Below are 14,588 nucleotides of genomic sequence, written 5' to 3' on the forward strand. Positions count from 1 at the left end.
TTAATATAATATGACAAAAGGAATTCTGGAGAAGTAGAACCAACAAAAGGATGAGATGGAAGAATTTTCCAGACCAAGATGACTTAGAAGGTTGGCAGGAAAGGTCTGTATCACGGGTGAGAGAAGGCAACGCTGAGTGTGAATAAGTATAATTTTCTTCCTTTCATTATTATTGTTGTCATTATTTGTGATATGGCTAATGTGGAAATATTTTGCATTATTTCACATATATAACTGATATTGTACCGTTTGTCTTTTCAGTAGGTGGGAGAGGGGTTAGAGAGAGGGAGACAATATCAAAATAAAATTTTTTTTAAAAGAATATTAAAAATAAATGATAGGGGGTTCTGGGAAGATGGCAAAATAGGTCAGAAAACTTCTGGCTGTCCAAATTTCCTCCACAAAAAAAAAAAAAAACCCAAAAAACCAGAACATTGCCTCAGGGCAGCAGAAATAAACATGGGGTAAAGCAGCTGTTCTCCTAAGACAATCTGAGAAGACTTGACTTCCAGAGATGGAGGTTTAGCCTGAGTCAAGTGCAAACACTTCCAGACCAACTCTGCAGAATCAACAAACAAGTCCTGGTGGCAGCCTTAGCCTTAAAAACTTTCATTTTGCAGACAGTGTGGGGATCTGAAGGTTAAGTAGGAGAATGTTGAAGGACCTTCCACTTTCAAGGGATGCCAGGAACAGCTGTGCTGACCAGAGAAGTCCTGGGCTGTGACTGCAGGAAGAAACTAGCACACACCTGATGAGTGCATTAAGGAGGGGCATGGACCCTGTTAACTGTGGGCATTTGCAGGAGAACAAAGTTCCTGGTTTCACTTTCAGAGGAGAGAGGACGGCTATAATTTGCAGCCATTGGAGGGTACATAGGAAACAAGATCCTTTGTGGGACGGAGCGGCTGGGGGCTGTCACTGTGGCTTATGAGTGGAGAGGAGAGCCCAAGTTTGGGCCCCAAGACAGACCTCAAAAAATAACAGTTTGAAGGACCTGAGGCTTGGGGCATCATTCGCCACACCTCAGAACTACAACTTGATGACACTAATAGCTGCTAAAAGCAAAATAAAACAAAAATAAATAAATAAAAATGAGTAAGCAAAGGAGAAAGAACCCAAAGGTAGATAGTTACTATGGGAATAGAGAAAATTTGGGTTCATATTCAGAGGAAGATTATAAAGCTAAAAAAAGGTCACTCCTTTTTCAATGAGAAATGTCAAATGATGCCAAGCACAAAAAAAGAGTTCTTGGAAGAACTTTAAAAGACTAAAAATCAAACAAGAGAGACTAAGGAAAAATTAGGGAAAAAAATTAAGAGCAATCCATGGAAATCAAGAAAATTATGAAAAGAAAGTCAACCAACTTGAAATAGAGAATTGAAAATTTAAGGAAGAAAATAATTCCTAGTATTATTACAATTATAAGCTTATGATATTCTAAGACACCAAGAAATCATAAAACAAAATTGAAAGAGTGAAAAATAGACGAGAAAGTGAAACATCTCATCAGAAAAACAACTGATCTGGAGGACAGATTGAGGAGAAATAATATAAGAATATTCAGACTGCCTGAAAATTATGGTAAAAAAAAGAATCCTGACACAACATTACAAGTAATTATCAAGGAAAATTGCCCTGAAGTTCCAGAACTAGAAGGTAAAGCAGAAATAAAAAAATTCCTGAAAGAGATCCCAGGAGGAAAACTTATAGGAATATCATAGCCACGTTTCAAGCTCCCAGGTTAAGGAAAAAATATTGGAAGCAACAAGAAAAAAACAACTGAAATATCATGAAGCTACAATAACGAGTACACAAGACTAGCAGCTACTACATTGAAGGATTACAGACCTTGGAAAACTATTTTCTTTTTTTTCTCTTTTTTTAAAATTTTAATTGAATTATTTTATTTTTTTTCCAGTGTTCGACAATCATTTCCTTATATCTTAGATTTTTTTCCACTCCCTTCTCCTCCTTCCCCCTCCCCTCCCCCTCATTTCTCCTTCCCTCCCCCATTCCCTCCCTGAGATGACAAACAGTCTTATATAGGTCCCACACATACATTCCTATTACATGCACGTTGCATAGAAGAATTAAAATGAATTGGAGAAACCATAAAACAAAACAAAACATAATACAAAAGAAAATGGTCTGTTTCTATCTGCGATCCAATTCCATAGTTCTTTCTCTGGATGTGGAAGGAGTTTTGCCTCAAGAGTCCATTGGAAATTTTTTAAGTCCATGTATTGCAATGAAGTACTAAGTCTACCAGAAAAATTCCTCCCACACTGTGGTTGTTGCTGTGTACAAAGTTCTCCTGGTTCTGCTCCTTTCACCCAGTATCAGTTCATATAGGTCTTTCCAGGTTTCTCTGAAGTCTTCCTGTTCATAGTTTCTCATGGCACAATAGTATTCCATTACATTGATCTACCACAACTTGTTCAGCCATTCCCCAATTGATGGGCATCCCCTTGATTTCCAGTTTTTGGTCACCACAAAGAGAGCTGCTATAAATATTTTTGTACATGTGGGACTCTTTTCCATTTCTATGATCCCTTGCTCCCCTAAATTGTCTATATCAATCTTTATACCTAGATCATGTATCCCTTTGGACTTTATTCTTATGTACCATGTAATTGGTCTATGCCCAGTTTCCATCACACTGTTATCCAGTGGAAAACTATATTCTGTAAAGCAGGACTTCTTAAACTTTTTCCATTTGTGATCCCTTCAGCACTTCTTAAACTATGAGTCTCAACCCCACAATTCAAGAAGCACTGCATAGAGCAAAAGAGCTGGGGTTCCGACCAAGGGTAACTTATCCAGCAAAGTTAAATATAATCCCGAATGAAAAAAACAGGCATTTAATGAACTCAAAGACTTTCAAGTTTTTGTGACAAAACCCCTAGAACTTAAGGGAAAATTCAACATATAACATCCAGGAAAATTATATAGTAAACATTAAAGACCAATTATAAAGGACTTCATAATTGTTATTGGTTTTCTTGAAGTAGAAATGTTTTTTATTGAATCCTCTCTTACCCTTTGCTTTATTCATGGCAATATTTTTTTTCTTTTCTCATTTTGTATTGAAATTTAAAATAAAAACATTTACACCTCCCAAAAGTAATCAATTAATTTTTAAAAGTTTAAAATGGGGACAATATCACCTCTCTCCCAGAGCTGTTGTGAAGATAAAATATTTTGAGATATTCCTAAAGCACTCTGCAAATCTTAAAACACTACACATACTAGCTATTATTAACAATAGCCATTATTATGATAAAACAATAAAAAATAGTCGGTTTTCTGTAGCTCCTTAAAGTTGGCAAAGGGCTTTGCACATATTATCTCATTTTATTTTTCCAACAACCCTGGCAGGTAAGTGCTATTATCTCCATTTTCCAGACAGAGAAACCGAGGCAGACTTGTCCAGGGTCACACAGCTAGCTGTGTCCGAGGCTACTCCAGTCCAGCACTCGGTCCACGATGTATGCGAAAACATGGGTAAGGATCGCACGGGATGAGTAGGTTTGGAAGGTTATTTCCCCTGGAGTAGCTCAAAAAGAAAGGGAGCGGATCTTTCTGGACGGGCTATTAACTTAGTACTTTTTATAGCACTTCCTCTTAAGAGGAATACACATACACGTCCTAGAAGAGATATTCCTCCACTCGCCATGCATCGGGGTTGGGGGTGGGGTAGGGGGTGACTACATTTCCCATAGTCCTTTGCAAGCCTCGCGACACTTCCCTCGCGAGACTGGTGGTGAACATTTGCGAGATCACGGCAAGCGCGAGTCCTTTCGGTTTCCGGCCCCTTCCTGGTTGGCACGCTGCGGCCATGGTTGCTTTGGCGGGGCCTACCCTTGTGAGGCTGCCAAGGCGGCAGGCCGCGGTGGGTATGATGGTTGCGATGGGGGAATGCTGGGGTCAGGCGCCTAGAGGAAGGCCAGGGCCAGCCTCGGAGAGGCTTCTCGCTTGGGAACGTGGCCGCGGGCTCTCGCGGCTCCCGACTTGGTGCTTTTGCACCGGCTGGCCTCCGCGTTCACGTCCCCGGTTATTCTCATATTGTCTGGTTGCGTTGCAAGCTCCTGCAGGTTAGGAGCCGTGTTTCTGTTCTTGCCTTTCTTTGTATCACCACGATTAGCGCTCTGCCCAGCTGTGCCAGGCCGCGGCCCCTCCGACTTCATCCGCACGCTGTTGTGGTTAGCATCCGGAGGCTGAGATGCCCGTTACTCCCCTCCTGTCTAGGCCGCCTTCCCCCCAACCCCCTGTCGATAACCTATTTATCATCCACAGGCTTTTCATTTGCTTCGGAAAAAGTGGAGGCGGCGTTGATGCCTGAAGGGACAGGCCCTCGAACCTGAGAATGGAAGAGCAGAAAACGGTAGTGTGGCTTTCTTTCTTTTTCTTAAAATTAGATGGTTTGTTTTCAGTGTTCTACAGTCGCTTCCATATATCTTAACTGTTTTCCCCTCCCTCTCCTTCTGTCCTCCCCACTCCCTGCCTGAGATAGCGTAGAATCTTCTATAGCTTCTACACATACGGTCCTATTGAATACATTTTCACCTTAGTCACATTGCATAGAAGAATTAAAATGAATGGGAGAAACCATAAAACATAACACAAGAGAAAATGGTCTGCTTCATTCTGCGATCCAATTCTATAGTTCTTTGTGTGGAGGTGGAAGGCATTTTGTCTCAAGAGTCCATTGGGAATTTTTTAAGTCCTTGCAATTAAATTCCTCCAACACGGTGGTTGTTGCTGTGTACAAAGTTCTCCTGGTTCTGCTCCTTTACTCAGCATCAGATCATATAAGACCTTCCAGGCCTCCCTGAAGTCTTCCTGTTCATCATTTCTTATAGCACAATAGTATTCCTTTATATTCATATACCACAAGTTGTTCAGCCATTCCCCAATTGATGGGTATACCCTTGATTCCAGGTAGTGTTGTTTTTTATAAATGATGGTGATGGGATTGAGTTGATGTAAGAATGGATGGGGACCATAGGATTATATGTTTAGAACTGGAAGGGGTTTTTAGAAATAAAATGAGCGCAAGAGTCCTCCGGTTTTAGAGATGAGGAAACTGAAGGCCAGAGTTGGCTTGCCCATGGGGTCTTGTAAAGATTTAAGTTTTCCCCTCTGAGCCAAGGGTTCATTAATTCAGTCAATCAACTAACAAGACAATCTAACAGTGTCCTCACTGTTTAGGAGATAGGTGGACAAAGTTTGGATAGGACACTTTGCTTACAGATTTTGCCTGGCAATAAATCCTGAACAAATCTGTTTTGCTGGTAATCTAATCAGAAATCTGACCTCATCCTTTTTCTTTTAATTCAAAAGAGGAAAAACTGTCCTCAGAGTGTTGGAAGGTCCTGTATGCCAGCAAGTGCAGTGAAGAGAGGAATACATTTAGAGTCAAAGCAACCTGTGTTAATAACCTGGATCTCCACTTTCTACTTGTGAAGGTTGCACAAATCACAACTTCTCTGCCCCTCAGTTTCCTTACCTATGCAATGACAAAGTATCCAACAGTCTTCCTTGTCTCTGATCCTGTGACTATAGGAGAAAAGGGACAAGCATTTATGAACTCCCAGGGAAATACACAGCTGTCATCTGATAGTCTGTGAGACTTAGTAGCTACCAAAATCCTCCAAAGTGATATGACTGACTGAAAAACTTATGTTAAATATTTCCCTTTTGCGAGAAGCTACATGATTTGAGTTTACTTCTTACTCTAAATTTTTTTTATTGTAATGATCTTTGCTACTGAAGAGGACTGGGGATTCTTAGGGCCCGTCCTGGTGTTGTATACCTTCTGCCATAAAGCTAGCTGATGGTAAAGGGGAGTACTTGGAAAACCTGGCTTGGTTTGGCCTGGATTTTAGAAGCTTTTGTGAGAGCTGAGCTAGTGATGATTATCAAGTTATCCCTGTCTGAACAACATCTTTTATGTGGATTCTGTCTTGCTGAGGCCCAGCTCTGCTAACTTCAATTCATTTGTAAACATGACTTGAAGTTGTTTGAATGTTCTTATGTGTATATATCTTTTGGGATGCCAGATACTGTCTGCTTTTGGACCCTGAAAAAGAGCACATTAAAAAGTGTAATTGGAAATGTTAAGATTGAGGATTTTCCAACTTCCGCCTTCAAAGAGTAAGTATTTAAAATTGCCTGGCTTGGGTTCTTTTAAGTACTAATTTAGACATTAATAGCTAATGGTCAAGAAGGTGTGAAATGTTGAATGAACAGTTAGTGGCCCTAGATTTTCTTTTCTTGTTTTCTCATTAACTGGTTTTGTTATGTTAGATAAGTCACAACATTTTGCCCTGTTACTTTGTAAAGTAAAGGGTCTTGCTAGATGTTTTTCAAAAGTCCATTCCACCTCCGATTTTATCACCTTAATAAAATATTGGGTTTATTACCTATGGGAGACTCAATGCTGTACAGAAAAAAGATGACAAGAACTATTACTCTCAGTAACTCATGAATCTCTTGGGGTGCAAAACTGTGGGGGCACAGTTATTAGCGAAGACAACCCACTAGTCCTCAGACGGCTTGAGTTCATTGGGAGGTTCCTATCTCCCACTGCAGACGCACTCCTCTATGAGAATACTTTTCAGTGACACTCTGTCCCTTCCCTTTAAAATGTGACCACTCTTCCACTGGTGCCAGTTCCCTTCTCTCAGTCATGTCTCCCCCCTCCCTTTTTTCTTTTCAAATAGACTGACCTCTAAATATGAAATAATTTCATTACTTAGTGTTTTCTCAACAATTGTACATGTGCTAATTTTGGGGGCATTTGCAAAACAATTCATTTGCCTGGTTTTTTGGACCAGGTAGGCATGCCTCTTAGAGGGCTGCGTTTTACACTTAATTGGCAAACAGCAGTTTTGCTCTTTGACATAATAAGAGACCCAGAAAACTATAGCCATGTATACATTACAAAGTAGTTTGAAGGGGAAAAAGAAAAGCAGTTCTAGTGTTTATTCCTGGAACACACTAGATTGACATTAAAAAAATATGATTTGAGCAAGTCATTCCTGTTTTCTGTAGAATGAGTGATAACAGTACCTGGTACTCAGTCTATTTACCTTATAGTGTTACTGTGAGGCAAAAAACAATATGGGTATGTTAATAAAGAGTCTTTGGCTAGTTAGTGCATAGAATATTAAACTTGCAAAGGAAGCCAATTATATTGAAAGTGATCAGACTTTAAAAAGCAAGTTCACAGACCCAAGGTTAAGAACCCCTGTACTAGAGGTTGATGCATTGATAAGAGCTGAGCTGGTGATGTTATGAAGTTATCCCTGTCTGAAAAAGAAAAATGTGGAATGAGAACTTCCTGAAGCTTGGCTTGCTTTTAAAATACTGTATTTAAAAGGAATGAGATTTATTGATTTACGTTAATTTAGATAAGTGTTTGTGTTAAATTTTTTTTTTTTTTGTAGGTTACAGTGTCTGCCTCAGCTGATGAGGAAAAGAAGCTTATGGTTTGAGGATCCTTTTTACTCCTATAGCTGAAAGACTTTAGAATATCACTAATAGTAGAAGCATATCCATGCTGGGAGAAAAGTAGAAAATTTGTTCTCTACCATAACGAAGGTAAACACTGTTGAAAAATATTGAAGCTTGGTTCCCTATGGATTACTGGAGTGGGTTATAGTCTGTTTTGCCTTAAGGCAAGTTGAAACATGAGAGTTCATTGTTTTGTTCCCTGGAAGCTCCAAAAGCCAATGATGTTTTGTTATCCCTGTCTGAAAATTTAAGTGAGGGGAAAGCAAATCACTTCTGAGGCTTCCAGGTGCTACTGCCAGAGTATGTTTATGTGTAAACTGTGAAGTTCACCTTTCTGTAGGCGTTCATACTGCTTTGATTCTTGTTCTTTGTGTACAGTCTGCATACCCATTGTGGTTTAATGTCCTGGAACCGAGCCCCACCCTAAATCCGGAAGCCCAGTTCAAATTTACATTTTATAATCTTGAGAGATTCAGCCCAGGTGCTCAATTTTGAGTTTTTCTTCTTCCTCAGCCCCAGCTTGCTCTTCCTAATTTTCACCAGGTGAAAGTAACTACTTGTTCCTTTGAATAGCTATGAACAAAATGGTCCATGTGAAAACATCATACGGGCTGTAATCAGCTAAAGAAAACCCCAGTGGATTGTTTAAAAAATCTTCCTCAAAGTACTTAGATCATTCAGTAGGCTAAAATTGCATTTATTCATTCACTAGTCATTTCAACAAACATTAAGCCATACTTTGTGCAAAATGTTCCTGGACAGAATGTCAGAAAGTGAGGTAAGACATGGGTCCCTGCAAAAAACATGAGTTCAGAGGTGAAATGCCTTATTGTCCCACAAGAATCTGGAGGACTTTATGGTAAGTAGATAGCATTTGCATTGGACTTCAAAGGATGGTTAAGGAATAGGTCAGGTAGGTTAATAATCCAATTTGGGTGGAATGGAGGTAAACTAATATGAAATGGAAAGGCAGTAGCACCCTTATTAATAGGCATTGAGTTAATGTCCTACTCCCTGGAACATGGAGGAAAAAAATGGTTTTGTTTAAACTTTTATACCATAGCTCTAAGACCTGTTAAGTGTGATCTCATTGGGTGCCTTGTACTTCCAGTCTGGAACACCCCCCCCCCCCCCCCCACACACACCTGGAGGTGGGGATAGATGGATTTAGATTACTGAGATTATCTCTTACATACCAAATGCCAACCCTAAACTCTAATCAGTTACCTTCCCCCTCAGTAGACTTTGCATTAGATAAGGTTCACCAGTTTTTCATTGTTCTGTACCTCTAGAAGAGGTGGGTTATACAATCTTTGGATTATTTTAAAGAAACAAGTTCATCTGAGATCTTAAAACCGGAAGTTTGGAGTTCGCCTTCTTGAGTCCTTATGCAGTCTTGGCGAACACTGCCTTAGCTAACCTTAGGAGCCCACTCTCTGTAAGCCCTATCTCATTCTACCATTCAGATGAAATTTTATTATTGTTTGCTAGACATGCCTACATATCATTTTCCTTAATAAAACCTAAATATTGCTGTCAGTTACTTTCTATTTAGAAGTAGCACCAATGTCAAAAGTGAAAAGACATTGGTCAAATAATTTTGTTGTGGGAATGCCCTTTTAATAGGAAAGGCAAGTAAGGTTTTATGCTGGTTTAAAGAAGATAGTTCCCTGAAATATCTTCACCTCCAGTCACTAATACTCTAGACTATTTTCTTTGAAGTCAATATTATGACATTCGTCAACAGGGTGGTGGTACAGCACTCGGTGGCAGTTGCTTAGCTATTTGGCTCAGGGTCTTTTCTGAATGGCATGTCTGGCATGTGGCAGCCCTAGAACCTTTGGGCAGAGCAAGGAGGTTGTGGGGGTGGTGCTTGTTAGCTCCTTGGCTTTTCTCTGTTTAAATGCCTGTCTTGAATTTGGATAGAAAAGAGCTGCTTTTCTTTTCCACTGAAAAGAAGGGAAAAAAAGCTTATGTGTGGGCATTTTATAGTTAATGTCACATTTTTTGCTCAAGTACTGGAGAAGGTTTGTGTTTATAGTTTAGTGGGCATGAGAGTTGACCCCGTTAACTTTATAGCCTGACATTAAACAGTGAAATGGCAGGTTGATTACTAGAAAAGATTTGCTTTGTTTGGTTGGCTGAAAGATTCGATGATGAACAGAAGTGACTTGCAAAGTAATCAAAACCTGTCCTTTAAAACCAAGATGATTATGAGGGTAACTACTCTTAGTGAAAATATTTAAGGAAATATAGTGTAGCATGATCTTAAGAGAGTGACTTAATAGTTCTGGATTCCCTTTGTTTTGTTTTTTTTTTAAAGGCAGATTATAAGTAGTTGTGGAATTTTTTTCCCACATTTTTAATCACTTCGATAGTGTCAGTTTATAAAATACTCATCATGATTAACTATTAAGTAGTGGTGCCAGAGCTCAAACCTTGATGTTGTGACAGACCAATACTCCAGTAGCATGTAATCTACTTGAAAGGGTCATGCCCATGCACAAAAAGATAAGCCTCTGCTTCCCCATTTATATAACCTTGTAGATTCTATATGGAACAAACCTGCAACACTGAGCTAGGGTTAGGAACCTTCAGTGTGACCATTTATTGGCTGCTATTTGACATGTCATTTTTTTTCATTTGACAGGTGTTTCTTATTGAAGCTGCGTGTGACCAACAGTCTTTATATGTATATACTTTGCTCTTTCTGTATGCTTAAAAAATAAAAATTACTTGATGTTTCATAATAAGTATTGTTAAGTTCCTAAGGCTTTTTCATCTAAATACATGTTACCAACAGCAAAGTGGGCAATATTGGCCTTATTGGGAAGAAGGCTCGATAAGATTTGTAGCCTTTTAGGTTAGCTTGAGAAGCTGTTAGGTTTATGAATGTTGCCAGTTATTGGAAGGCTTACAGTTCTGACTTTAAAAAGCAGTAGAATTGTCATCTGCCTCATGGCAGGATTGGTAGGCAATTACTTATAATTTACTGCTCTGGAAATACAGTCAAGAAACTTGTTCTTGGATCCTACTTGTGATCACCACACTTGCTAACTTCCACCCTCATCCCCCTTTCCACTTGCTTCTCTGTCATAGCAAAAAAGACAAAAGAAAAAAGATCATTTAATATTTATGTAATTATACAGAGTGCAGAAATGTTTCTTTCACATTACAATTATCCACTCATTCATCAGGTGGGAGTGCCTCCCCTCCCCTCCCTATTGGGCAGAAATTTATCTTGCAGCAATTGATCTTGTTTATTCTCAGAGACCTGCTGTTACCTTCCTGAATGATTGTTGTGCAATTGTTAAAAGCAATTAATATTGCTTCTCAGTTGTCTCTGGGCAGAGTTTGAAGTTTCATGTTTTAAGAAAATTTTTTGGTTTTTGTAGTTTTGTGGGGTAAGAGAGGGGTGTGATTGTGTCGGTTTTGTCATTTCCAAATGAGTTAGAGTCTGCTACCTGCTTACAAATGCAGGAAAATTGGTGACAAGACATGGCGGCCCCTAGCTGCATGTTACGTATCTTTTTTCATCTCCATTGTAGGGTAGGGCATTTTTGACTTTCAAGATAATGCCTCTGCAAACCATCTGAATTCTTAACCAAGGACAGGATTTTTGTATCAGAAAACAAGTGACTTTGTAAGAAAATGCTCAACTTGGCTGTTTAAGTACTTCATGACTTGGCGTAGTTTGGATTTGGTGCTGATATAGATTCATAATGCCTGCTTCATGCAAATTCCTCCACAAAGTGCTTTCCAGGCGCATATCATGATTGACGTAAAACACCAGGGGCCGTTTCTTGCGATCATAATAATGGTCAGAAAATTCCTGGTAATTGCTTGTAATGAATCCATAGGCACTCACCTGCACAAGAAGAGTTAAATTAGTTCATAGTTCCCTCTAAATGCATAATGCTGTGAAAAAGGAAGATACAGTCCCTGGCTCAAAAGAAAATTCACTTATTAAAAAATTTCAGTTGTGTAGTACAGCAGTCTCAAGGATTTTTTGTTTTAAGTGAGACAGCATGTACATAGGAATAGATGTAGAATATACATTAATATAATCTCGTAGTTTTGAATGGGGAAGTGGGGTGTAGGCAATCAGAAAGGGAAGGGTTTCATGGAGAAGGTCCTTGAGCTGAGCTAAAAGGAAACCAGGATATCCAAGAGGCAGAGGTGAGGAAGTTAATGCCAGGGATACAGGGCAGCCAGTACAAAGGCATGGATCAGAGAGATGCGGGATCCTGTCTCCATAACAAGCTCTTAAATGTGTTTGATTGTATACCCAATAGGGAACCACTGGAGTTTGGGGGGAGGAAAGATGTCAGCTATGCTAGTGTGATAATTCTACCTGTATCTTAAGAAAATAAATGGCAGCTGTGCAGAGGATTGTTGAGAGAAGAGATAGATGTGTTGGGGTGTCCCAAATAGAAGATATGTTTTAGAGGAAATAAATGTGCCTTGGGTGGTGGCTATGTGCTGAGACAAGATTGTAACTGATTGGATATGTGTGGTGAATTAAGGGTACTCAAAGATGACAGATTGGGAACCAGAATAGAAGTACAGTGATGCCCAAAACAGTAATAGGAAAATTTGGAAAAGGAGAGGAATTCTGTTTTAGGTATAATTGAATGAGTGTGTGTGGGACACCCGGTTTGAAATGTCTAATAGACAATTCAGGAGAAGGGTTAGGACTAGATAGAGATAATTGAAGGCATATGAACATCGCTGGGAGCAGGACAGCTTTGGGGAATGCTTAGAGTTAATGTAGCAAGGATTGTCTCACCGAAGGGTACTGTAGAGTGGTCAGTCATCACTTAGAGCAATGAGTTGAGAAATTACAGGAGAGTAGGAGGGTTGACAATATCAACTGTAGCTGAGAAGTCAAGGAAGGTAATGAAAAAGCCATTAGACTGGACAGTCATGAACGATGATTTTGGAAGGCAGTTTCAGTTATGAGGTCAGAAGCCAGATTTATAGGGGTTAAGGAAGTGAGAGGAAGTTGAGTTTTTGAGGATTATTGGTTATTTTTGTAGGCCTCAGGAAAGGTCCAGTAGATAAGAAGAGATGGAGTGTCAAGAGTGGGAATTATGGATAATCTGCCAATATTAATGAAACCCATCAGAGATTGTGACTTACTGTAATAGCTAGTGTAGGAGGGGGAATTTGAACCCAGGTTCACCATATTACCTCTCCCCCTGCCCAGGACTATGTAATGACATTATTAATGAAATAAATTGATAGGTTAATATGCAAATAAATAGGTGGAAAAGGATGTTGTGAGAATAGGATGCAAATTGGGGTGGGCCTATGCTTAGGTATATCTGCTAAGAAATCCTCAACTAGTAAGTAGCATTTGAGGCTTTGGACCACAAAGCTTTAGTATTGGCAAGGACCATTTCATGGTCCAAAAGTGATTGGAAGATGGTTCATACACAGCCCACACATGCCCTGAGATAAGTGAAACAAGTTGGAAGGAGGTATGTATAGGAAAAGGTTAAAATATTTAAGGGTCCCTAGCAGTTCAGTAAAGGATTGATAGGGTTTTGCCTAAAGAGATGTCATGACTGGAGAAGGTAGAGATTGCACCTCAATCCTAGCTCTTTAATGGGAAGGGTTGCATGAGGTAAAGAGTGCTTCTCAGGAAACTGATTATAGGCCTAAGGCTCTCTAGTAAGTAAAAATCCACAATAGGAAATAATCAAGTTCACTGATGGTCTTGGTCTAAGCACAAGGGGACTCTGCTAGGAAGAGGAGAAATTTCTCACCTCATCACAGGTATGCAAAGCCGTCAGCAACATGAGAGCCCCAGTACTGGGCATGTATAGGTGCCCATACTTTTTATTAATGTGGTCTGATTTTAAAAACCTGGAGGTAAAAAGGAAGGGTCATGATTTTTCACTTAAAAATTTCAAGTCCGTGCAAGTCAGAGGACTCTTGACAGTTAAAACTCCTGGTCAAGCATGGTATTGCATTTCTGTAACAACCAGTACAAATGGTTTGGGGTTTTTTTTTTTTTGGAAAATGGAAAATTTTTCTTCAGTTGCTTTTGGCATTTGTACCTTATTAGCCATATCCCCACACTGGTAGCCCATCTGTTACACTTGTGTACCCCATCAATATTAATAATAAGTAATAATTAGAAACTGCTACTGAATAATGGAGCCCAACTCAATCTCTTCCTCTCCTCCCTCCCCCCCCCCCCCCCACCTTTTTGTCATTTACCTTTGAAGGAATCCCATAGTGAACTCTATTGACAGACTTGAACCCAACCCTAAAATTATCCTTTGTCCCCAAACCAGGAAGGAGCAGGCAAGTTCATGGTACCATGGACGGATTAGGTCTGGAGAGAAAAGATTTACGTTCCAATCTCTTTTCTGAGCTTTATTTACCTGTGTGACCTGACTGTTTCCTCATATGTAAAATGAAAGGATTGGATTAGATGGCTTCTGAGGTCTCTTCCTGCTCTTAGCTCTGATTATCCATGAAAGGAATAGGTGACTACATTCCCTTAAGCCCCAAATATATAGGATGATGAGGCCTGTGTTAGTGAGACAATGTTGGCTAGTACAGGAGAGGAATCAAACACAGGAAATGTAGAGAGGGATGGGGTAGGAAAATGCTAGGGCCTGGATCAAGTAGTGACCACCCAGTGGTGAAGGAAAATATTGAGGAAGATGGAGGCCAAGGTCAGGGAATTGATGTGAGCATTGAAAAGGGCCAAGACCCTGGCCACCTTCCATACCTCTCTTTCAAGTAGTTGATGAACTCTGGATGTAACAGCTTGAATTTACTTGCAGAGGCGTCTGGTCCAAAATACTTCTGTGGCCTAGGCGTTGTCACGGAAGAAATGTACAGAACGATTATAACTAATATCAGAAAATGGAGATGATATTGGGGCAAGAGAGTGACGTCGACGACGATGACTTCGGGGATGAGGATGGTATCGAGAGAAAGGGGTATAGAAAGTTGCAGGTATTATGGTAGGAGCTTCATAGGGTTTGGTTAAAGTGAAACACTCTAACCGGGGCTGGTGGGTTATAGAAGAAGGGGGTGTGAACACCCCA

General features: G+C 39.9%; 1 protein-coding gene and 2 non-coding genes across 3 annotated transcripts in view; 2 read left to right on the plus strand and 1 right to left on the minus strand.

Moving 5' to 3' along the window:
• The first annotated feature begins 5,903 nt into the window (after positions 1–5,903).
• Positions 5,904–5,980, plus strand: LOC140530612 (small nucleolar RNA R38). Its single transcript, XR_011976040.1, has one exon. It is a non-coding gene; the product is annotated as a small nucleolar RNA R38 (small nucleolar RNA).
• A 1,302-nt stretch (positions 5,981–7,282) lies between these two features.
• On the plus strand, positions 7,283–7,356 carry LOC140530613 (small nucleolar RNA R38). Its single transcript, XR_011976041.1, has one exon. It is a non-coding gene; the product is annotated as a small nucleolar RNA R38 (small nucleolar RNA).
• Positions 7,357–10,640: 3,284 nt separating this feature from the next.
• Positions 10,641–14,588, minus strand: part of ST6GALNAC2 (ST6 N-acetylgalactosaminide alpha-2,6-sialyltransferase 2) — a 40,954-nt gene continuing 37,006 nt past the window's right edge. The window contains exons 7-9 of the mRNA XM_072645817.1: positions 14,267–14,350; positions 13,290–13,389; positions 10,641–11,386 (exon numbers count right to left, since the gene is read on the minus strand). Coding sequence (XP_072501918.1) covers positions 11,174–11,386; positions 13,290–13,389; positions 14,267–14,350 — 397 coding nt within the window. The 3' untranslated portion in view covers positions 10,641–11,173. The remainder of the gene's footprint in view (positions 11,387–13,289; positions 13,390–14,266; positions 14,351–14,588) is intronic.

This window comes from Notamacropus eugenii, chromosome 2 (assembly GCF_028372415.1).
Source record: "Notamacropus eugenii isolate mMacEug1 chromosome 2, mMacEug1.pri_v2, whole genome shotgun sequence".
NCBI classification, from domain to species: domain Eukaryota; kingdom Metazoa; phylum Chordata; class Mammalia; order Diprotodontia; family Macropodidae; genus Notamacropus; species Notamacropus eugenii.